Raw genomic sequence first — 26,728 nt, forward strand, 5'->3', positions numbered from 1 at the left:
TCTAGGGCAGAGGGTCATTAATGCACTGGACTGGAGTTAAGAGGCTTAAACCTTAGCTGGCAATGAACAGGACCGAGAGAGGCTCAACTATTCAGGGTCCAGATGTCAGTTTGCAGGTATCAGGATAGTACAGGGGCAGGTGATGTACAGAACCTGAAAAATTCACTGACACATGGTGAATATATAAATTTCATGTCTCATTCTCTGTGGTATAAAACCACACAAATGCAACTTAGGCTTTATAAAATGCTCAGATTACTAGCTAGCCAAAGGAAGATCCAAAAAAAATCTGTGAATTGATCCTGTGTGAAACCTGGCTCATGATAGTAAAAACAGGCTTAGTGTGTTTGTGTTTTATTTTTCCAAATGCATAATTTGAAAATGCATATGCTGTGCCCAATTTTAAATGATATTCATTCAATCATTCATTCACCAAGAGTTTATTGAGCACCTACTTTGTGCTTAACACTCTTGTAGACACTGCACATATATATCGGTGAACAAAAGAAAGAAGGCCCCTTGCCTTTAGAAAGCCTATACTCCAGTTGGAGCAGACAAACAGTTAACGTGTACACAAATAAATAACTTTGATGAGATCAGAAGACTAAGACAAAGACAAATAAGGTAATGAAAAAAATGAGAGATGCGCAGGAGGCCACTGGAGATGGGGCAGCCAGAGAAGTTTCTCTGAGGAGATGACAGCTGAGCTGAAGTATGAAGGTCTAGAAGAAGCCAGACACTCTAGGAAGAAGGGATTCCAAGAACACAGGACCTGAGACAGGAGAGAGCTTGGGGCATTAACGGAGTTGAGAAACCCCATTACCAGATATGTACTTGCAATCATTTTATTTTTAAACAATGAAAACACTGCCTTGGAAACAGAATATCAGGTTAGAAGAAGCCTCCAAGACCATGTAGGGAAATGCCTTCAGTTTCCAGGTTGGGGAGTGAAATCCCAGAGTAGCTCCATTGACTCACAGAGTGGGGCCAACAGCGCTGAACTAGAAGGCTGGTCTCCTGTCTTCAGTGGGTGTGTCTTCCCACATGATCCATTGCCTTAGTGGAGCTGTGTTAATTATACTCCCCCTGGACACTGAAGGCCTGTCCACAAAGGAATCATATCTGCTTGTCTGACCTTTCTAAATGAAAATAAGTCAGAATTCTAACCAGCTCTCACTTTGGGAGAGCATCTTAGGAAAAAGTCAAACTTTTTTCTAATGTGTGCTTTTTACTTTTCAAAATTTAAAAGGACACAAATACAGAGATAAGAAATTCTAAAGTGTATATTTTTCTGAGCATATTTAGAAGTACTGAGTTGGATCACACGGTAAGAAGTTCGTCTCAATGTTGTATTATTTCATAAAAAACACAAATGCATATCCGAGATAGATTCTGATTACCAAAAATTGATGATATTCAGAATAATTTTGGGTGGTTTCTGCGATAATAGGGAAGTATGTAACCTATTAAGTTCTCACAAAAGTTTCACTGAAGAAAATATTATTCAATAACCTCAAATGGGAAAAATTTATCTTGTAAGAACTTGGCCCAGAGTATACAGAGTTGCATCCAGCTCTATTTATCATCTTGCAAACTTCTTCATTATGTTAAAACTAAATCTCAGCTGTGCCCTGACTGCAAAGCAAAAGCATACAGGCTATTTTAGCCACCTCAACAAGAATATTCTGAGAACAAATCGATTTTCCAAGAATGTTAAACACTTTTTATCAATTTTTGGTCAAGGTTCACGGTTATGATATTACATTATCAGCCTCAAATTTGTTTGTCTAAAGCAACTTATGATTTTTTACTCTTGATTCACAGAAAGGAAAAACAATCTTCTAGAATGTCCATGATAGCCGTAGCCTTCTGCTGTGTTAGAATCTCAACAATTTAGATTTCATTCGGCTTGATTCCCATATGCTCGACTCAAAAGCAACTTTCCCATGGGCCTGGCCTGAGGTTCTAAGGTTCAGTTCACAGTTAGAGTTTTCTCCCTTAACCAGCCTCTTTCTCAACACTTTCAGGTTTTCTCACGCTGCAGAGGAGAGCCCAAGTAAGAATCCAAAAGTACTTTCTCCATGGCACATGATTTTTCAAGAATATTCCAGCCCTTTTGAGACAGGCACCTGCTCTTTACAGAGGAGCAAACACTCTGGATAAGATAATTTTACTTTCACTGATGTCAGATTGCTTAGAGTTTAACTAGAAAATATTGTTAAAAATGTTACAGTGGCAAAATAAACAACAAACATTTTGAACTTTTGCTTTACTTGAATTTAGAGCAAGGGCTAATCTCAGATAAAGCTTGAATAAACACTGAAAATAGGCATGGTATTAGTTCCAAATTCTCCCCCCAAAAACATGTCCTTAAAATAGGAGATTATCCATCTGAAAAAGGTCTAATATCCAGAATCTACAAAGAACTTAAATTTACAAGAAAAAAACAAACCCCATCAAAAAGTGGACGAAGGATATGAACAGATACCTCTCAAAAGAAGACATTTATGTGGCTAACAAACATAAGAATAAAAGCTCATCATTACCAGTCATTAGAGAAATGCAAATCAAAACCATAATGAGATACCATCTCACACCAGTTAGAATGGTGATCATTAAAAAGTCAGGAAACAACAGATACTGGAAAGGATGTGGAGAAATAGGAATGCCTTTACACTGTTGGTGGGAGTGAAAATTAGTTCAACCATTTGGAAGACAGTGTGGTGATTTCTCAAGGATCTAGAACCAAAAACACCATTTGGCCAGTCAATCCCATTACTGGGTATAAACCCAAAGGATTATAAATGGTTGTACTATAAAGACACATGCACATGTATGTTTATTGCAGCACTGTTCACAATAGCAAAGACTTGGATCCAACTAAAATGCCCATCAATGATAGACTGGATAAAGAAAATGTAGCATATATACACCACAGAATACTATGCAGCCATAAAAAAGGATGAGTTCATGTCCTTTGCAGGGACATGGATGAAGCTGGAAACCATCATTCTCAGCAAACCAACAGAGGAACAGAAAACCAAACACCGCATGTTCTCACTCATAAGTGGGAGTTGAACAATGAGGACACATGGACACAGGGAGGGGAACATCACACACTGGGGCCTGTTGAAGGTAGGGAGTTGGGGAGGGATAGCATTAGGAGAAATACCTAATGTAGATGGGTTGATGGGTGCAGCAAACTACCATGGCACATGTATACCTATGTAACAAACCTGAGCGTTCAGCTCATGTATCCCAGAACTTAAAGTATAATTTAAAAAAAAAAATAGGAGATTATCTGAGAAAAGTGTATGATGGCATAACAAACACTTAGGAAAATATCTTGGTTGTTTTTAATTTGAAATAATCCCACATCAATTTATTTTATTTGCATATTGTATAGTCATGTTAAATTATAATAACCCCAAATTTGAATCTAAGCTATAGCTTAGGCAAACTATCTCATAGGGGAACTTGTGATGGGCATTGGCTAAATAAGTAGATTAATGAAATTGCTGGAAATTTAAAGGCAGTTGGGACAAAACCCTGAATGGGTTGGGGGGAGGAACGAAGGAAATAGTCTTCGTGCTGATGCTCATTTTAGAAATAATTCACTTTCCCATGACAAAGATAAGAAGGCCATTTAAGAATTATTTACCTTTCAGCTTAAAAAAAGAGAAAAAAAGATGTCTGGAGAACCCCACTGACAGGCATGAAGAATGCTTTGTCACTGTTCCTTCTCATCCTCAGGCTGGGGTAGGCACAGAAGAAGCCTTTGCAGTTAAGCAGGGAAAAAAAACAAGAAGTATCCAAACAGAACACACCTTTCCTTATTAGCTAAGGGAGAATCTTCTAAGACCATTTAATTAGTTGAGGAATAATAGCTACTGTACTCTATATAAACACTAAATTCTTTATTTTTTAAATTTAGACAAAACACAAATTAAAGAGAGATTACACACTTTACATAGTTTTGCAATGTGAGTCATAAAAATAGCTTGTTCCTCTAGGGAGTGATTTTAAAATAAATTCCATTTACAAAAAAAATAAATAAATAAATTTAGAAACAACCTATTCAGATTATAAAGTGAGTTACAGTTGATTTAACATAATAGAACTTTGTTATTTTATGTGGGGAGAACTGATTGGATTTTTTTTTAAAGAGGATTTTCTCCTTATTAACAAGATTGAAAAATAATTTTAGTCTACTGCAGCAAGATTCTTCTGCATATAATCTTGGGGACCAAGTTTTTTCCCCAGTGCCTCAGGCAACGAATCCTTCAGCTTCTCCTTTTTATTGGATCACAGTAGCAGCAGAAGTGGACGTGCGTGGAGCACTCCCCATGGATAAGGCAGTTATTGCAACCAACCCAGCCGAGGACCTGGGTCTGTGTTCAGTGAGTGGACCTCCAACATATGGGGAAGTTGAAGGGGCAAGACTTTCTACTGTAGACTCTTCTCAGCTTTCCAGAGTTTGGATACAACACTTGCTCTCCCAAAGAGAGGCAGAACATTATCAAAGTAAAATCTCAGAAGTAATATCAATGAAATCTCTTGATAGCGTCATGACCTATCATCCCCAAACCCTCTGCCATTCTCCAGAGGGTCCTATACATCTAGAACGTAGACATGCAGCTTTCTGTATTAGTGCAAAAAATAAGATTATTTTCTCTTCGTTTTAGGTTCATTCCTAGGTTATATTAGTCACTATACAAATGTGAGACCTTTCAAAGTTTGCTATGAACTCATAAGCAATGATGAATTTAATTTGTATTAAAGCACTTAGATTGGAGCAAGTGGTATTTTAAAGCACATATTAATTCATTTAAAACCACATAATTCACTGCAGCTCTATAATGTGCCAAGCAGATCCTGGCCAACTGGCACCTCTATTCCTTCCAAATATGTTACCCATCTTGTGCCCTGTTTTTATTTGATTATGTTATTAAACAAAATCTTTACCAACGACTGCATGGAAAAGAATGACTTAATCAATACAGTGTTGCGGTCCGGTCTGCCCACTATGCAGTACTTTCTTGCTTGGGCTCAGAAATTACAAAAAGACATATCAGTTAAATAAAACAAATCCCAGAGAAACCCTATTATGGTCATGCAACTTCAAAAGCAAAGTAGAAGTTGCACTCACAATGTATTTGGGGATCCTGTAACCATTCCATACCATTATGTGTTGCCATGGATTGATTTAGCTACATAACAAAATCCCAATAAAAATATAGTTTATAAAACTGTGGTTCTACTCCTTATTTGTTTTACTTCAGACACATTCTATCCATGGTTAGAAACAAGCCATGACAGTGGTCTAGCCCTGAATTTCTACCCATGGTGAGAAATCAGGCATAACCATGTTCTAACCCTGAATACGATCTTAATGTTTTACACCACGGGCAAATCATTAACATATGGACATAACCTTCCCAGCTCCTCTGTTGTTTATTTATTTTCAAATCCTATAGGTTCTACTGCCTCCTGTCTATACCCCATCCTAACATTTTCCCTGTATTTTCTTCCAATTTTAAAAAAATTCCTTTCTTCTTCTTTTTTTTTTTTAAAGGATTTATTGGGGGAAAAAGTCTTCATTCCGTGTTTCCACCCCACTGTTCCATTGGCCCCAACATCCCCTCTCCAACCTCTAAATTAAGCATTCACTTTAAAGTTCATGGCTGTTTCCCTTCCTCCCTGCTAAAGGACGCAGTGGATGTTACCCAGAGCCTGGTTTCACATACTCTGCTGGACACCCCACAAAGCAGCCTCTCACCATACCCCGTCCTCAGATTTCTCTTTTTAAGAAACTTTGTGGTGGGCTTATGCCTCTAAATCATTTTCACCCATCAGAGCCATTTACCTTCCCTCTGTAACAATCAATACTCGCTCCTCTCCCGTCTTCTGGTGCTAATTTCTGCCCCAGTATCCCACTCAGTAGGACAGAACGTGTTGTTTCTGGCTGTGGATAATATATTTCCATATCACTCTCAAAAACCACGTAATGAGCTCTGCAAGACAACCGTTTTGTCCTTTCACTTCCGCTCACGCAAACGAAGCAGCAGTTTACAAAAAGAAAACCAATGAGAATCATAGGTTAATGAAAGGTTCAACACTTAAGGGAAAAAAAAAGGAGTTTTTTACATGACTTTTTACAAAACTGCCAACAGTGTATTCAGCAGTGGTTCCAAAGGCTGACCCAGTGACCAGTCCAGGTTTGCTGCATAAGAATCACTCGGGAGGTTGTTAAACATAAATATTGGTAGGACTCACCCCTAGAGTTTCTGATTCAGAAGTCTGGGGTTTGGGAGCCACCAATAGAGTGTAAATCAATCTCCACAGATTGAATAAAAGCCCCATAAGCACATATATAACAACATGTGGATGCCAAATTTGCAACCCATATGAGTCTTTAGAATTCACCCAGTGATTAATATGTTTTGAAAGAAGTATGAAAAGACTTCTCAGTGCAAGCTAAGTCCTGATGAGGGGTGGGAAGGATGACAGCCAAGGTATGCATCGGTCTGTACACTCACCACTAGTCTTTATGTCTACGAGCAGATGTGAAAATGACCCCCCCAAACTTTCTCCCATTCCCCCACACCCACCAGAAAACATGCTCTGTAGTTCTTTATTTGACAGAGGGGGTGCTTTAAAAATGTTGCTTTTTGTTTTTAGAGATAGGGGTCTTGCGATGTTGCCTGGAACTCCTGGCCTCAAGCAATCTTGCCTCAGCCCTCTGACTAGCTGGAACTACAGGCCCATTGCTGTGCCTTTGGGGCACTTTAAAAAAGATCAGTCCTTACAGGATTGGCAGTTTATGTAGTATGCACCTGATTTATGCTCTGTTCAAAATTGAAAACAAAAATGATAAAAAAATGACTCAGGGTGAAACAGAACAAACACCTCAGTAATTATACCTTCGTGAAGCACAATGGGCCATATCCTTTCCTGGGATTAAAAATATGAAAAGGATGTAAGTTACGATTCTCTCAGCTTGTGACTTCCATAAATGCTTGGGGCTTTCAAATGCCACTTTCTCCACACAGGTACAAACCTTGAAATGCATATGTAGCAAAATTCACCCCACCTAGCACCTTGCTTATTTGTAACCATCATATCATTCCAAGCAAGAGTATTCTTCTTAGGAAAGAGCCACTGGACTCCGTCTTTCTCTTTAAAGATCTTCCTTTTAAGATTACATTCTAGGCTTGTGCTGTCTAATCCAAGAACCTCCAGCCCCATGTGGCGGTGGAACATTTGAAATGTGGCTGATGAGTCAATACTGAGATGTGCGTAAGTGTAAAATAGACACCAGATTGTGAAGACTTTGTATGAAAAAGAAGAATGGAAAATATCTCATTCATAGTTTTTATGTTAACATGTTGCTATGGTAATGTTTTGAATCTATGAGGTTAAACAGGATTTATTATCAGAATTAATTTTACCTGTTTCATTTTTACTTCCTTAAATGTGGTCCTTAGAAACCTTAAGATTACATGTGTGTGGTGCATTTTGTTTCAATTAGCCAGAGCTGTTCTAGATGGAGTTCGGGGTTTCACTTCCCATCTCAAAGCTTGTCCCACACGCTGCCTCAGCACCCTCGATCCCTCTCCCCAGTTACTCCACCCACCTCTGCTCCAGGCACAGCTAATGGGAACCTTCTCACATTACCAAGTTCTTTCCCAGTCCAGTCCCTGAAACTCTACTATAGGCTTATAATCTTGCCCACTACCCTGTCAAGTAATGTCTCCCTTTTTATGTTAACAGATTCTAAGTTCCCACCTTTTTCATGAAATCTTCCCTTTTTCAGTGAAGATGACACAATGAAGACCACCTATTATTCATTTTATAGACATTTCAGTTTTGCCATAGAACTCTTAAGGTTATTATTTTGATTATTACCAAATACTCATTTCTTCAACAGCATTCACTGGGCACCTCCTGAAGGCCAGGCACAGTGATGGCTCTAGAGGATACTGAATAATGTCAGCATGCAGCCCCAAAATGATGTGTGGCATGAGGCCAGAAGGAACACAGACACTAAACCAAGGCTCTTCTGCCCAGAAGGATGCTCTACTTGCAAACACCTTGCTGAGGAAGACTTTGAACATAGTGCTTATGTAACATGTAAGTCTTGTGGCTTAGAAACTTGAAACTGCTTGACTCCATAATAAACACTTCCCCCTCCCACACCTGTATGCTCCCTCAGGTTTCTCCACTACCCTGTAAACTCTATTTCTGTTTGTATTCCCCGGATTTTTGCTAACCCAGGATTAAACACCATGCTTTTCTGTGTGTGTGTGTGTGTGCGCGCGCGCGCGCACGCGCGCCTGTGTGTGCGTGTATGCTCATTTGTTTTTCATAATAATGTGGATACCATTGTTGTTCCTATTTAAAGATGAGGAAACTAAGGCACAGAGGAGTTACGTAGTTTAATGAGGTCACACTAGTAATGAGTGGAGGAGTCAGGATTTGAACTCAGGCAGACTAACTCTAGAGCCAAAGCTATTAACCACACACAAACAAACACCAAGCACCATGTAAGTTTGAAGCTGCCAAGGCTATCTAGTGCTGAATGAGAGAAGCTACCCTAAAATGAGAACTATATAAGAAAAGGATAGCTGGAGAAAAGGAGAGAAAGAGAGAGAAAGAGGGAATATCAGAGAAATATAACTAAAGATTATTTTATTTGCACTGCTGGAGAGTATGAAGCCAGAAACTACCCTTAGACCTTCCCAGCTATACAAGTGAATGGGGTCTTTTGTTATTTGTAGCCACAGGTTCTTAAGGAAGGGTCCACTCACAATGGTACACAGAGCTCTGTTTGTGTATAAACAGAACTATAAAACAATATATATATACATGTCCCTGGGGAGATTCTCAAAGGAGACCTGGATTCTACATAACTGCCATATGTGCAGCTTCTTAGTCAAATATCCTCTGCTAAAATTAGCTGGGGACCCTTAGAACACATTGTTTGTCATGTGGCTGGCCTCTGCTAACATTAGGTCTATCCCCGGTGCCATACTTGCATGAAGCAGAATAAGCTTTTTTTCTATATTAAATGCCACAATGCCTGGAATTTTGCCATAAAATATGTATCAATGATAATTTCTAACTATCTTTTAAAATAAAAACTGGGTCTGAAGCAATACTCTTGGCAATTCAACATGCTGAATTGAAAATGCATGTTTCTCTCAGTGCTTTCTCCAAATCCCTCAAAAATGACAGTATGTCAGTCCCCATTCTGCTTATCTTCAGATCAGTTTTTCACTCCCTGCCTTGTCCTGCTCTGCTCTGTAACGTGAAGGGGCTAACCTCTGCAAGGCTGGGCTTCCCGGACTTCCATGGATTCAGCAAATAGGAGCACTGGCGGGTGAGAATCTGAAGGTGGGGAGAGAAGGGAGAAACCAGATGACTTCTTCTGTCCCTCTCTACCTTAGGCAGGCAGTGGCTATGTCCTCAGACTGCGGCTCCCACTAGACAAACCTACCATGATTCTAGCTTCCAGCAGCGTTATGAGGCCCTGGGCTCTGGCAACACCACCTCCTCCCTTTTTCCCTTCAGCCTGTGGTGGTGGTGCTATTGCTAATCTCTAGGTTGCCTCACAGACCTTTGCTGGCTCCTTAGCAATTCTACAATCTGGACAGAATTGGGGCAAGGACATCATTCAACTCAATACAAAGCAATATAAGTATAATATTTAGAAATATCAAAGTGAATCATGACAGAATCAGCTAAAAGTCAAAGGTCCTTACCTCTGGAATTCCTTGCATTTACTTTGCATAGTTTCAAATACTCAGAGTGTGTGTGTATATTCTCCTGATTGGGCCATGACTAACACACGTGGCAAAAACATAATAATTATAAATAAGCATATATCCAGATAGACAAAGAGGATGAGGCAAGAAGTAAAGAGTTACTTGCAAAAAAGTAACTCATTTTTGCAAGATGGAAAGGGATGGAGGAATGGCCACTGCCTTAGCAGGGCAGAGAAGACTGCACCGTAAGTATCTAAAGAAGGGATTGCCACTAAAGACCCTGGGATGTCCCTGGGATGCCTCAGGCTTCAGAGGTACCAGATAACTTGAAAAATGAGAATATGTAACTCGAAGCAAGAGCACTGCTTAAAGTCCATGTATGTTTTCTCTCCCACCTCACACTAAAGACCTACTCTTTGGAGACTAAATAAGAGCAGCTTCAGACTGGGAGCCACTAGGTACAGTGGAGGGCAGGAGAGTGGCCCCATACCAGAAACAAGAGGAAGACGAGAATATTTTCATCCTTAACAGTGGGACCCTCCCACACACACAACCTTGATTGAAAGATTCTTCACTGGAGAAACAGTATCCCCAGAAAAGACATTTAAATTTTGATACTGGAAGAGAGATGAGAGAGGACCTAACAAAAAAACCAAGTAATTGCCAAAACTCCACCTTCGACAAGCCCCACCACATTACCTGCTAAGAGTTTGAAAATGATGAAACAGTAGGGAAAAGGAACGTGAAGAAACATTTAGGAAGAGATTGCAATTAACAATAGCCATATAGGGAACTAAAGAATGAAAATATGAGGCAATAATTAACTACAGAAAAATAAATCCTTGAGCACTACTTGGTTCAGCAGTGAACAATGTTTGCATAGTCAAAATAATGCAAACAATTGATTATGGATCAATAATGGGACAGATGTGAGAAGGGGAAATAGGGCCATTGTGTAATTCTAGATGTCATAAATAACACTTACATTGACAAATTAAGAGAGAGCGGTGTATTCGTTTCCCTGCATACAAATTACCATAAACCCTATGGCTTAAAACAACAAAAATGTATTCTTTCACAGTTCAGAAGGCCAGAAGTCTAAAATCAAGGTGTCATCAGGGTTGGCTCCTCTTAAAAGGCTCTGAAGCAGAATATGGTCCATACCTCTCTCTGAGCTTCTAGGGATTGCCAGCAGTCCTTGGTCATAGGCTTGCTGCAGAATTCTAATCTCTGCTACCAGAGAAGACGTCATCTGGTCATCTTTACATCATGTCTCTTTCTGTGAGTCTCTTTTCTTGTTCTTATAACAGCAGTCATAGTGGACTTAGGGCACACCCTATTCCATATGGCCACCTCTTAACTTGAATAATTACATCTACAAAGATCTTGTTTTCAAATAAAGTCACCTTCTGAGGTTCTGGGAAGAATGTGAATTGGGGCAGTGACACTATTCAACTCAATACAACCAGTGTTAGTATAATATTTAGAAATGTTGAAGTGAATTACAACAGAATCAGCTAAAGTTTCCATTCCACCTTACCTCTGGAATGGAAACTGGTGGGTGGAGAGAACATGGTAGGGAAATAATGTTCCTGCTTATAAGATTTGGAAAAGACATGCCTATTGCACACTGACACCATGTCCCTTCCTTCAGGCCAGTAGGAGTATCATATTTCTTCTCCTTCTGGTTGTCCAGGTGTGGTCAAGTGGCAAGTTCCTAATATAGGTTGGGTGAAAAGGACATGTGTGTTCAGAGCTCTAACCACCAGGGTGGGACCATTCAGCTCTATTCTTCCTGCCACAGGGATGGGGAAAGCATGTGTGCAAACAGAGCTTCTTTCAGTCTGAGCAGAGTGTCCCCTGGCTAAGGTCTGAATATTTGTTCCCCCCTCCCCAACCACCCCAAATCCATATGGTGAAACCCAACCCTCCAAGATGATGGCATCAGGAGTGGGGCCTTTAGAAAGTCATGAGGGTAGAGCCCTCAGGAATGGGATTAGTGCCCTTATAAGAGAGACCCCAGAGCGATGCCTTGCTCTTTCACCAGGTGAGGACACAAGAAGGCACCCATTAAACCAGGAAACAGGCCCTTACCAGACATCAAACCTGCCAGCACCTTGATCTTAGACTTCTCAGCCTCCAGTACTGTGAGAAATAAATTTCTGCTGTCTCTAAGTTACCCAGTTTAGCAGCCTAGACAGACGAAGATACCCAGTTGTATCAGACATGAAATCCTTGTTTTTGTTATCTGCTGAGATTTTGAGTTTGTTGTTGAGTTTACAGCCACACAATCTCACCTGTCTTAATTGACACAATGCATGGAGTATTATTTGAATTTGATGCAATTTACATGTACTTACTATTCTGATAAATATTAAAATGAATAACATAAACCATAAATGGAAAGAGATAATACACGAAACCACTTAGCATTGGTGATTTTAGCAGGTCACTTTTTAAATGACACGATATTCTGAGAGTACTGGATTCTAAGTTCTGGCAGGCATTGTCAAAGTGGGGCATGGGATACATGAAGCAAAATCTTACTGCAGTTTTTTTTTAATTGGATTTTATTACTTAAGGAGTAGTACCCTGAATTAATCCAAATATGGATATGGCTCATTTTCCACAATGTCTCATGTGCTGGAGTATGGCAAAAGAAATGTGTCTATTCTTTGGAGTCTAGTCTTCCTTTTGGGTTCCATTTGTGCCTAATCTTTTTCTTGCTGAATGAATAACAACAGGTTCTAAAAATTTACTCCCAAACTCCTCTTTCAAGCGGATTTTTAAAACTTTATAAATGATCAATACCATTACCTGGGTATGAATTTATTTCTATTTAGAAACATAGTCATCTCCTGTATAATGTGATGGTGAAGAGGTTCCCACAGGTGAGTCTGCTCTTGCTCACTTGATGTCACCTCTCTGTTACTGCCTGGGTGATAAGTCCTATCAATCTTGTACATTCTACTTCTGTTGCAATGTCAGCTGCCCATATTTGTGGCTTTCAATTTATTCCATGATTGTGAGTCTATTTCAATATACTTTTCATTATGCAGGTCAAATACCACCCAGTATCCAATTCCTCTCTCATTCAAAGAATCTGGAAGGATTATTATCTTCCTCCCTGCTGAAGTTAGACAAAGTCATGTGACTAATTCTAATGAATGAATGGTATTTTAATGAAAATATTTATGTAACAAGGAAGATATAAAGCCCCAATAACTTATATTCATTTCAAGAAATTTTCAATTCAATTCCAGTACAAAAAAATATACAGTTTTTAAATCTTCACTGTGATGAGATCCCAATTAGCTAATCAGACTGTGAGCTCTCTGAGGGCAGAGCTATCATGAAACCCACACACACTAGATGCTCAATACACATCTGTTGAATGGATGAATAAAATACTGAGTGATGAGTGACCATAATTCTAATAATGTGTCTTGATTAAATCATTATTATTTATCCTCTGTGTTCATTGGAACAGTTTACTAATTTAGAAAACTACCCTTAAATGAAAAAGATTATTTTATCAGTGAGATTAGCAACAATACTCTGGCTTCTCAAAAAAGGTTAATATGAAATCTAAGAAGGAAATTCCAGGGAGTTTTGCTGTTTCTGAACCTTGTAATAAAGATGGCCCAGAGGTGCACATATCGTAATATGATTTTTTTTTTTTTTTTTAGAAGGAGTCTCACTCTGTTGCCCAAGTTGAAGTGCAGTGGTGTGATCTCAGCTCACTACAACCTCCACCTCCAGGTTCAGGTGATTCTCCTGCCTTAGCTTCCCGAGTAGCAGGGATTACAGGGGTGTGCCACCATGCCTGGCTAATTTTTGTATTTTTAGTAGAGATGGAGTTTCACCATGTTAGCCAGGCTGGTCTCGAACTCCTGACCTCAGGTGATCAACCTGCCTCAGCCTCCCAAAGTGCTGGGATTATAGGCATGAGCCACTGTGCCAGGCCCCTGGTTTTCTTCTTTCTCTTTGAGTTTAGTGATTTGAGGCTGTTACAAACTGAATGTTTGTGTCCCTCCAAAATTCGTATGTTGAAGCACTTACCCACAGTGTGATGGTATTTGGAGGTGAGGTCTCTGGGAGGTGATTAGGTTTATATGAGGTGATGAGGGTGTTGCCCCCATGATGGGATTAATGACTTTATAAGAAGAAAAAGTGACAATAGAGCTTCCTCTGTCTGCCATGTAAGGATACAGTAAGAAGGAGGCCCTCTACAGTTAGGACAAGGCCCTCACAGAGAACTGAATCAGCCAAGACCTTAATCCTGGAATTTCTAGCCTCCAAAACTGTAAAACATGAATGTCTGTTGTTTAAGCCATCCAGTCTATAATATTTTGTTAGAGCAGCTCCAGCTAAGACAAAAGCCAAATTCCCATCTTCTCTACGTCTCTTACAAATGTAATACCATTTTTGCACGCCACAGTCACCTTCCCTTGCTTGCAGCAACCAGCCTAAGATTCTACTGCCTCTTTAGGTAGAATAAGTAACACGTCCATTCAATGACCACTCTGAATCATCAAATATTTTCTAATTCAGGCAGGAATGGTTTCTTTAACCACCATTGTTGCATAGCATTGTTGGCTATTAGGCTCCAACCTAGGCATGGTGCTCTTGGGTTTCATACAATGCAAATAAATGGAAATTTTCACTAGACTCCAAGAGCTTCCAATTTGAAAAAATAGAAAGTTCAGTAATTCAGCCACAAGTTTAACTTTTTAAAAATTCTCTAGATCGTGTTATACCCTATAAAGTTGTATTATTTTTATTTTTTTCCCTCTTGGTAAATACATTTAATACATTGTCCTGACTTGTATTGACCATATTATGCCCCTGCAGTTTCCTGAAAATATGGCCTTTTGGATTGGTAAACGGTAATGGGAATAAATTCTTTAAGCACTATGTAAAAAGCTTACTTGAAATTTTGAAGTCTCATACCAAAATGCTGACTATTAAATAGCGATTTGTTATACAATGCCAAATGAAAATGTGCTGTCATAATTCACTGGATAAAGTTTAGTTTTTATATCATTTTGATAAATTTACCTCATTTGCCAGTATAGCTACAAATCATACCTTATGGTTGTCATGCAAAGACAGTAAAATATTACATACTTCAGATGACCTCCATCCAGAAATGCTTTTCACTGTTCACATTTTATCTTTCAAATATTACTTTCTTTAGAAGCAAATATAACTGCCATTATAGAGAGAAGCTACTGGCCTGGGACAAGTCCTAGCATTTAGTGCTCTGACAGATCTTAATTTGGATATTAGCCAAAGTCAATAAAACTTGTTCATGCAGAACCTTACCTGGTTTTTACCACATCGAGGGGGTGCATCAGGCAAATTTCTACAAGACCTGAAAGATGATAAAGAAAGTCCAATAAACACTTATGTAAACACTGGTTCTTATTTCCTTGACCCTGTCAATTTCTTAAGTATGAGGGTTCAGATAAAGAACTTGGGACTTTGGATATGACAGCTAATAGTAATAGGCTAATGGCAAAAAACATAAGCATAATATGATTTTATTTCAATGGGAACAAGATATGTGAGCGAGTACTTTCTTACAAGTGTTCTGGCAGGGATGTGGGGCAGGAGGGAAAAGAAAATTTAAAAAAGAATCAGATGTGCTAATTCCAATCAACTGGGAGGACATTATGGCTTCCCATTCCAGCCCAATAATAAGGATATGTGGAAGGAGGAGAGGAAAGAAAAGAAGGAAGAAAGGGCAGGAGGCTCTTTGAATCTCTCCCAGCTTTGCTATATTAGTAAACATAGCAAATCAAAAACCTGAGTTTCAGTATCCATGAAACAAAGATAATGACGTCTCTTCCCTCCCAAGGTGGTTATAAAAAAGCAATACATATCAATACATTAATAGCTTAATAGAGAATATTTCTTGCTAGATCATCGTGTGCTAGGCACCGTTCTAAGCAGTACTTAGATTACCTCATTTAATCTTCACAAGAACTTTATGTGATAGAATGTATTATCCCCATTTTACAAATGAGATCATTGAGGCACACAAGTTAAATACCTTGTCTAAGATGCTACATCTAGGAAGTAGTCTTAATTTCCACAAAGCCCTGATCTTAACCATTACACAGTGAAAGAACTATAGCTTCTTGCAAATAAACTGCAGAACTCTCTCCTATAGTCTGAGCAGAGAAGACCACTTAATTATAATACAAACTGCTGGTATGTAACAATAGGAGTAGTACAAGTAGTGTTAGGTACTACTAGTTGTAAAAATAATTATAGTAGTCGTCATTATGGCATTATAGAGGTAATAATAGTAATAGTTATCTACATATGGATGGTCATTTAACATGTATGGTCACTGATATGCACAAGTGGACAAGGTAAGTATCATTATAATCTTTCCTTTAAGATAAGAAAAATGATGCTGATAGTGTTCAACTGATTTGCCCAAAGGCCACACAACAGTATTTGTGAGTAGTTTCTTACAGGCAGAGCATTTACCTCCATTTATAAATGAACCCAATTTGAATTTAACTGTGATGTAGTTTATCTTCCCCATCCCATATTTATCCATACAAATGTCTGTCCTTCTCCCTACTGGCGAGGTCCAGAAAGCTCAAAGGGCCTGTACCTATCTGAAAGCCCACTTTGCTTCTGCAGAAGCCTTAGGAGGTTTTCCCTGCATATGCCTGCTCCAGGTTGCAAAGTTCTATGTACTGACCAAAGCTGTCTTACTTTGGCTACAACGAATAAGATCCAATACGGATGTTTGTGCCAAAGGCTTCCCAAGTCAAGGACTCAATTGGAGTCTCATTGCCTAGAGACAGGAGGAGACAGGCTCAGGGGAGCAGAGGCCACAGGATTGCTGGACACAACAGCAAAGCCTCTGGGTACTGTTTTAGCTTTATTAATAAGGCTTGTTACCCAAGGTAGCATGAGCAGAAATCTTCCTGGCAAACTGTAAGGTCTCTACATACTTCTCCTTGCTTGATAATTCACATTTACCCCAAAATAAGAATCAAGTGACCAGAATTTTTGCCCTGATGCCTTCAGGGAATCATCATTCACCCATGATGACATTAGTTCATTACGTGTAAAGCAAAAGATTAAATGGTCTAGAATAACTTTGAGGTCTAATATTCTATGTTTGTTGCTGTTTTTGAATCTGACTCATATATATATATATATATACACACACACACACACACATATACATATATTTTTTATAATTGTAATTTAAGCTTTCTTATATTAGCTATAAGATAAAACCCTAATCCTATTTTAAAAATTTACTCTGGAAACTCAGACTTTAAGAATAGCATCCTTACCTCACAAAGCAGCAGACATCCATTAAGTGCATGTCTGTGCACCTCATGCACAAAAGGAAATAAGACACTCGGAATCAGTTTACTAAAGCAAGTACACAAAGCTTCTCCCACTGACTTGACATTAGAGTAGAAGAAAAAAACACATACCAAATAGCACTGGTTGGTACATCTCTCAAAAAGTTTACCAAAAGAGCCCACAATACCAACAACTTATTAAGGCTTACAGCAAGACTTGAAGAATCAGACCACATTTATATAAATCTGTTTACCTATTTGCAAAATTGTTTCAGTTTCCTATGTGCTAATGCACATTTCTGGTAGTAAACAGATAATAGATCAGATGATTATACTTTTGTGATTACTTAAAGTTATTTTCTATCCCCTAGTATGCACCAAAATACTCATTTATTCATTCGACAAACTTGTACTGGTTGCCCTCTGTGTGTCTGGTATTGAGGATAGAGTCTAGTGAGGGGAACAAATAGACACATAAGAACAAATAATAGTAGATGGGAGGAGGTGCGATGCTCAGAGTTTATGAGAGCACATTGGAGAGAGGCCCGTGCCCTAGCATGGGATCAGGTGAGGGGTGGGAAAGGGATTCAAGGCAGAGAGAGGACAGCATGAGCATGAGGCATGGAGGAAAGACATTGCACAGAGAAAAGAAGAAAAGAGGCAAGAAGCACTTGAGCATTACGGCAGCCTAGGGTTGAAGGCAGGGCATGGCAAAAGATGAGTCTGGAAGTATACAGGTGAGGCTCAAGTTCACGTTTAGGCACTTCTGCTTTATCCCATAGGCCACAAGGAGCCAGTGAAGGATTTTCTTTTTTAAATAACTCTTGGTTGTTTTTTCTTATTACCAATGTACTCCATGTTTACTGAAGACATTTTGAAGAGTTGTAAGCGGAGGAGTGGTATTGACTTCTGCTAATGTGCTCTCCCATGATCTAATCATCTGCTGCCTTCAATTCCTCCCAGTGCTCCGAATCACAGCTAATCACATGCAAGCATAGGAGCACTGATGTCCCAGTCCTCTCACCATCAGTAACCAGTTTACCAGTAAAAGTATCGTCTCTCATCATAGCATAGATGTCTTGGTGTCCCATGCACCTCTAAATCTGAGAGTCAACGGTCATCTATGAAACTACCTGCAAAACTGTGACCTGGCCAAAAGGAAGATGGGACTTAAATGGTCAAATATAACATGTTTGATCCAGGATCTCTGTGTGATTATTTATTCACTGTTATTTTTAATCAAAAGAAGTCATTTGTAGAATTTACATTAGCAATAAAAGTCAAGGACTTTTATGCTACAGACAGAAGCAATAGAAATGTTAGAAATTATACGGAGGTTTTGACTTTGATCAGAGTTCAGAGTTAAATATGAATTCACTCAGAGTGGGAATGGATGCTTGCTGTCCTCCACAGACAGCTACAGACTGTGAGACTCTGATTATTATTTATGAAGATAACCATATAAATAGAATCAGATTAATCACGTTATACAGGCCTAGAAGTGACCTCAAGAAACTGAATGGTACCATGTGCTTATCGGCAATTCTATAAACTAGCTTGAAGTCACAAACTAAATAATAGTGAGTACGAATTTTAATTATTTCTCTTTTCTCATAAAATTCAAAGTCTAATATAGAAAAGAAGATGACTCTGAAATATCAGTTTCCATTTATTATCCATCCTAATTGCCAATTTAAGACACACTGATCTCAAGACAAGTAAGACTTAGAAGTGTTGCTTTCACCAACCTGGCATTTATTAAACTCACCAGCCACAGATAAATTAAATGGTTCAGTCTCCCCTACTCATGCATGATATAAAAATTGTATTGCCAACCACCAACCATAGAACCACTTTCTCTGGGGAAAAACGTTGTAACTTCATACTATTTGAGTGGTAATACAAAAAAAAAAAGTGCAAGAACCTAAATAATTATAAATTTAAATCAGTGCTTTCCTTAGACTCTCTAGCTGATTTTAGCTTTAAATTTGGTGTTTCATATTAAAACCAAAAAAGTCATTTTAGAGATAAAATGTCTTCAAATCATGCTTAATTTTAAATGAGCTGGACTATTTGTATCTTCCATTCATTTTGGGAATAAAAAGCAGAACCAAAACATAACCAAATGACGGTATGAAAATAATTAGAAAAACATAAAAACATACATTTTCTCAAATAACATACTATATTTCAGAAAGTTAAAAATGTTCCATATGTTATTTTTATTTGAGGCAACTGCTGATTTATCACAATAACAAGCAAACAAGAATTACTATTAGATTTGTTTAAACTAGACAAAATACTGATTTTATAAGGCTGAACATTATGAAAATTAGGAAAGCCCCAAAGAAGACTGATACTGTGAATTTAACATATTGTGTGCAGATTTATGCCATGTTAGTGAACATGACTATATCTCTAAGATTTGAATGAAACTGGTAATGTGACCCTACCAGGGGCACAAAAATGTATGGTTATCCCCTTAGCTTGTACCTTAGGATGGCCCCTAAATGCTCTGTTCTTTGAACTGGCTCAAGTACATGCCTTCACCTGAGCCAATATTGCTGAGAAAAGAATAACACCTCCCTGCCATCTTTTCTGAGACTTCATCTTTTCTGAGAAGATCTCCTGGCTGCCTGTTCAACCACAAAACTGCACTGATCATTCACACCACCCCCACCTTCCTCTAAAATAACCTGCACCACATTCTTTTCCTTAAAAAAAAAGTGCAAACATCGTCACACAATGATTAATCACAATTGGTGAGAGAACAGTTTCTCCTCAGTGTTCAATTCCTAGAATGTTTCCTTTCCTCAGGAATGTTTTTCTTCTATAAGGACAAATGTACATCTACTTCTGAGAATCCTACTAACCTTCAGATCTCAATTTAGGCAACCCTTTTCCCAGAAATCCTGGGGCAGAGATGGTTAGTTATCCTCTTAGTAGGCATCCCCTCTTCTTTCTGGCCACCAGGAATAAATACTGCATTTCCCAGCTTCTTTTGCTGCTCGGCATCACCATGCAACTAAGTTCTAGACAAAGGGATATAAGGGAAAGGGGTTTGAGCAATATCTGGGAAGTTTTTTAAAGAGAGAGAGCCTGCTCTTCTCTTTCTCCCTTCTTACTGGTAGAATATGGACATAGGCTGCTATGTTGGACAACAAGGTAACTTTGGGCATAGAGGCCACACACAGCACAGCAACAAGATAGACATAGTGGAGTTCTGGGTTGTCTACCTCCAGATATTCATGTTGGAGAAAAATCTCTATTTTCCTTAAACTACCGCAATTTGGATTTTCTACTATATACGCTAATCTAGTTCTGATACAGGAGCTCCCTGAACTTGTATTATTATGTGACACTACTACTGTTTCTTTTCTTATCTAGAACTCCATGAGGACAGAGACTCCATCTGCCCTCTTCATGTTTGTATCCCCACCACTTTGCACAATGGCTGGCACTCAGTATGCTCAATAAACATTTGGTGAATAAATAAATTAATACTGATTAGGGTTTCTGCCAATGCCATTATGTCAGTGAATCCTCAAGATAAATTGAACTGGCAGGTACTTATTCTGCATTTAATTCATTAGTATAAGCCTTATATAAATAAGCAGATAAGGACCGAGAAACATTCATAAAATGATACTAAATAAAGCACAGCAATTACCTGAATACAGAAGTACAATATTGTTAATCACATACCCTGCTATGTTGATGTTAGAAAACAACTAATCAATCAGCACCTAATAGATTGACAAATGATTGTCGAGAGCTGTGTGCATGCAGGGTAATGTGCTAGGTGCTAGTGAACACAGCCTGATGCTGCGACAAGGCTGCCTGAAAGGCTGAAGGATTTCAAAGCTCAGCACAGGAGTGACACACTGAGAAACGCCTTAGGTGTAAAGGGAAGGCACTGAGCAGAAAATGGCAATATGCATAAAAATATGGCTCAGGTCTAGTAATTTAGTGTTGTTTTGATGGCGTGAAATGTTATTTACATTCTGCATCAATTCTAGTCTTACATAACTGTTTATGTTTATCCCAAATTGTCTTCCTTTTTCGAGGAAATATGTTATAGTTCTGATAAAAACTAATGACAGAAAATACAGATAATCATTTAAAATTTTTAAATTAAAATGTTATATCATCTGTGGCCTGGGTATTCTTTATATTTGAGATTACTTACCCTAAGTCACAAGCTTGATTTCTGGCAAGTAAAGACCATTTAAAATGTGTGTGTGTGTGTGTGTGTGTGTGTGTGTGTGTGTGTGTGTGTACACATGAGGAAGTAGCTCTTAAAATTTTCACCAGCTTTGCCTACGACCACTGATAGATTATCTCATAACTCAACAATATCATTTTTCCTAAGAGTTACGAGCGGAAAACCACATCAAAAGTATCACTTCCCAGAAAAGATGGGTTGCTCTTTTTCATTCCAGAGATTTAAAATGCTTACAACATAAAGCAGAAGATCTTATCTTCAACCCCCACCCCTTCTTTTTTACCCATTCCTTTACAACCTGGGCCACAGAAAAGAGACAATAGTGAGTGCGTAACTACATAGGTGGACTGATTGACTATGGAACATACCTCATCCCTGCCAATCCCTAATGGAACTGTTAGGTACAGAAATGTAGAATGCTGATGTCATTCCTGTGCTTTCCTTCCCACTCTACCTCTGCCTTTACCCAGAAACAGTGCTGCAATGGGCTTTAGTAACCTTTCAGCAACAGAAAGAAGGGATGTAGAAGACAAGCTAGGTGACCCAAAATAGCCATAAACATAAGTAAAGGAAAATGTTGAATGATACTTCAGTACAGTTTATTTTACTATACACAATGTTATAAACTGTTCTAAGATACATTATTTGAGAACAGAGTATTCTAAATTTACTCTGCCTTATTATTACTAAGTCAATTCACTGCCCCTTTCTCTACAGTTCCATTGCTTGCACTAATTATTTTACATTGCATTACATGTATCAAGAATAGCACTTATCTGGCTGGGCATGGTGGCTAACACCTATGGTCCCAGCACTTTGGGAGGCCAAGGCAGGTGGAGCATGTGAGGCCAGGAGTTTGAGACCCGTTTGGCCAAAATGGTGAAACCCCATCTCTAGAAAAAATACAAAAATTAGTCAGGCATGGTGATGTGCACCTGCAGTCCCAGCTACTTAGGAGGCTGAGGCAGGAGAATTGCTTGAACCTAGGAGGCGGAGGTTGCAGTTAGCTGAGATCATGCCACTGCACTCCAGTCTGGGTGACAGAATGAGAGATCTTGTTTCAGAAAAAAAAAGAATAGCATTTATCGTATGATACTCTGTCTCTCCACACTGCTCCCCGATTCCAGCCATTGCAGCCATTGCAATATTCAACACCAGACACTGTCACCTATGTGAATGGTATCTCTAGGTTGTGAACAACCTATGTAGCCAAAACAAACAATAAAATTTTTGAGAAGAGGGAATATTTATCTTTATATAACCACTGAATAAATTATATCAAATACCTGAAACCCACTGAAGAAGTTCTCTACCTACACTCACTCTCTCGGTGATCTCATCCCAACCCATGGTTTCAATCATGTCAAAAACAATTCACCAATTTACATTTCTAATCCAGATTTCCTTTTCAAAGTCTAGATTTAAATATTTGATTGCCTGTTTGACATCTCTGCTTGGATATCTAGTAGCCTAGACATTCAGTTTAAAACTGGATTACTGACCCTGCACACCTCCATCCCCTTCTAACACAACATGCTCAACCTTAGAATCATTCTGGATGCTTCTGTCTCTCTCACAACCCTCTTTGAATCTATCTGGAAATCTCTCTGACTCTACTTCAAAATACATTCAGATTTCTACCATCCCTCACAACTTCTATTTCTCCCACTCTGGTCCAAGTCATAATCATCATTTCTCAGCAGATCATCTGTAGCAGCTCCGTAATAGGCCTCCTTCCATTTACCTTTGACCCCTCCCATCTGTTCTCACCCCACAGTGATCCTTTTAAATTACAAGTCATCTCATGTCATTCCTCTGGTCAACAATGGTTCTCCATTATACTCAGAGGAAAGCTACCTATCACCCAGGCTGCATTATTCCTCTCACCTGCTGTCTTACCCCTCCACTGGCTCTACTGCAGCCATGCTGGCCTCTCTGCTGTTTCCCAACAATGCCAGGCTTTCAGTAATAGGCCTTTGGTCTAACTGTTCCCTCTGCCTGGAATGCTCTTCCCCCAGATTCCACTTGGCCAACATCCTTCACATGGACCATGAGTAACCCCAACCACTCTAACACAGACCTGCCCCTCCTTAGCCAGCACTAATAAATATCTTCATGCTGCTCTGCTTTTTCATTTCCCTCCAGTGCTTACCAACTTCTAACATACTATATCATTTATCTATTTGTTGTGTTTATTGTTTCCTATCTGTTTCTTCTGATAGAAATAAACTTCACAAACATTCATCTATTCATTGTGGTTAATATTTCAAATCTGTCTCTTCTGATAGAAATAAACTTCATGAGAGCAGAGACCTTCATATTATCCATCGATATGCACTAAGTACCCAGAACATGCCTGGCACCTAGTAGTGCTCAATAAAACTTTGTTGAAAGAGAAACTGAATTATATAAAACAATAAAACTGCTACAATTATGAAATTCAATTTCAGTGGTATGTAGAGGATAAGGTTTTAAAAATGTAGTTTACAGAAAAGGAACTCTTCCAGTCCAAAGAATCTATGATGATAATTTTTTAAACTGATCATACTTATTTTTTAAAAATTTATTTTAGTTACAAGAAGAAAACAAACAACCCCATCAAAAAGTGGGCAAAGGATATGAACAGACGCTTTTCAAAAGAAGACATTTATGCAGCCAACAAACATGAAAAAATGCTCATCATCACTGGTCATTAGAGAAATATAAATCAAAACCACATTGAGATACCATCTCACGCCAGTTAGAATGGTGATCATTAAAAAAATCTGGAGACAACAGATGCTGGAGAGAATGTGGAGAAATAGAACGCTTTTACACTGTTGGTGGGAGTGTAAATTAGTCTAACCATTGTGGAAGACAGTGTGGCGATTCCTCAAGGATCTAGAAATAGAAATTCCATTTGACCCAGTAATCCCATTACTGGGTATATACCCAAAGGATTATAAATCATTCTACTATAAAGACAAATGCACACTTATGTTCATTGCAGCACTGTTTACAATAGCAAAGACCTGGAAACAATCCAAATGCCCATCAATAATAGACTGGATGAAGAAAATGTGGCATATATACACCATGGAATACTATGCAGCCATAAAAAAGGATGAGTTCATGTCCTTTGCAGAGAAACGGATGAAGCTGGAAACCATTATTCTCAGCACACTGACACAAGCACAGAAAACCAAACACCACATGTTCTCACTCATAAGTGGGTGTTGAACAATGAGAACACATGGACACAAGGAGGGGAATATCACACACTGGGGCCCAATGGGGAGGGTGGCTAGGGGAGGGACAGCAGGGGTGGGGGGATTGGGGGGGATAATATTAGGAGAAATACCTAATGTAGATGATGGGGGATCAATGCAGCAAACCACCACGGCATTTGTATACCTATGTAACAATCCTGCATGATCTGCACATGTACCCCAGAACTTAAAGTACAATAAAATAAATAAATAATTCTATGTTAAATTGACAAATAATAATTCTACATGTTTAAGGGGTATGATGTGATGTTTGATGTATGTTTACATTGTGGAATGACTGAATCAAGCTAATGAACATATCCATCACTTCATATACTTACAAACTTTTTGTAGTGAGAACATTTAAAATCTAATCTTTATGCAACTTTGAAATATGCAATGCCTTATTATTATAGTCATCATCTGTGCAATATATCATGAAAACTTATTTCTACTGCCTAGCTGAAACATTGTACCCGTTGACCAATGTCTCCCCTTTCCCCATCCACTCTTCTCTCCCAGCCTCTGGCAACCTCCATTCTAGTTTCTATTCTATGAGTTCGGCTTTTTAAAGTACCTCATGTAAGTAAGATCATGCAGCATTTGTCTACTCGTGTCTGGTTTATTTCATTTAGCATAATACTGTCTGGATTCATCCATGGTGTCACAAATGACAGGATTTCCTTCTTTTCCAGGGATAAAGAGTATTGCATTTTCTTATCATTCATTCATTGATGGACATTTAGATTGGTTTCATATTTCATTTCTTGACTACTGTGAATAATGCTATGATGAACATGGGAGTGCAGTTATCTCTTCAACACACTTATTTCATTTCCTTTGGATATAAACCCAGAAGTGGGATTGTTGGATTATATATGGTAATTCCATTTTTAAGTTTTTGAGGGACCTCAATACTGTTTTCCATAATGGCTATACTAATATGTATTTCACCTACAACATATGAGGGTTTCCTTTTCTCCACAACCTTGCCAACACTTTTTATCTTTCATCTTTTTAATAACAGTGATGATAACAGGTGTGAGGTAATAATCTCACTGTGGTTTTAATTTGCATTTCTCTGATGATTAGTGATGATGAGCATTTTTCTATATGTGTTGGCCGCTTGTATGTCTTTTTTTGAGAAATATCTCTTCAAGTCCCTTGCTCATTTTTAATGGAGTATTTGTTTTCTTCCTATTAAGTTACTTGAGTTCCTTATATATTTTGGATATTACTCTTTATCAGGTGTGGTTTGCAAATATTTTCTCCCAACCCATGGGTTGTCTATTCACTCTCTTAATAACGTCCTTTGCCGTCCAGGAGCCTTTTAGTTTGATGCAATTCTATTTTTCTATTTTTGCTTTTGCTGCTTGTGCTTTTTCAATATGGGGACACATTCAAGAAATCTCTGCCTAGACAAATGTCATGTCTATGTTTTCTTCTAGTAATTTTATGGTTTCAGGTTTCAAGTTTTTAATCCACTTTGAGTTGATTTTTGTACATGGTGTAAGATAAGGATAAAATCTCATTGTTCTGCATGTGAATATCCAGTTCTCCCAATACTATTTATTGAAGAGACTGTGCTTTCTCCATTGTATGTTCCTGGCACCTTTGTGGAAAATCAATTGACCATAAATGTATGGGTTTATTTCCAGCTTCTCTATTCTGTTCCATTGATCAATGTGTCTGTTTTTATGCCAGTATCATGCTGTTTTCATTATCATAACTTTGTAATAGATTTAGAAGTCAGATAGTACAGTGCCTTCAGTGTCTTGTTTGCTCATTCAGGGTCTTCTGTGGTTCCATACAAACTTTAGAATTATTTTTTCTGTTTCTGTGGAAATTACACTGGAATTTTGATAGAAAGTGCATTGAATCTGTATAACATTTTGAGTAGTTTGTACATTTTAACAACATTAATTATTCCAATCTATGAACACAGGATATCTTTGCATTTATTATCTTCATGATATTGTTTAAAAGAGGAAGTAAGTCTACTGAGAGACTTAGAGGATAGACACTGAGTCTGTATCTATCCTCTAAGAGAAATAGAGGAATGATATGTCCAAATAATTTTGGTAAGTAATATTTTATCAAGCACGAAACATCTCAACATCTCAGTAAACTGCAAAGTAGTGC

The 26,728-nt window shown here is 38.5% G+C and overlaps 1 protein-coding gene across 5 annotated transcripts in view; it reads right to left on the reverse strand.

Moving 5' to 3' along the window:
- SLC25A21 (solute carrier family 25 member 21) overlaps positions 1-26,728 on the reverse strand; it is a 516,565-nt gene that overhangs the window by 192,339 nt on the left and 297,498 nt on the right. For all 5 annotated transcript variants that reach the window (XM_012469187.2, XM_012469203.2, XM_064365802.1 and 2 more), the window contains one exon: positions 15,096-15,144. In XM_012469187.2, the coding sequence (XP_012324610.2) occupies positions 15,096-15,144 (49 nt within the window). The remainder of the gene's footprint in view (positions 1-15,095; positions 15,145-26,728) is intronic.

The sequence above is a fragment of the Aotus nancymaae genome, unplaced genomic scaffold (genome assembly GCF_030222135.1).
Source record: "Aotus nancymaae isolate 86718 unplaced genomic scaffold, 86718_ANA_hifiasm-v0.15.2.pri h1tg000062l, whole genome shotgun sequence".
Classification (NCBI taxonomy): Eukaryota; Metazoa; Chordata; class Mammalia; order Primates; family Aotidae; genus Aotus; species Aotus nancymaae.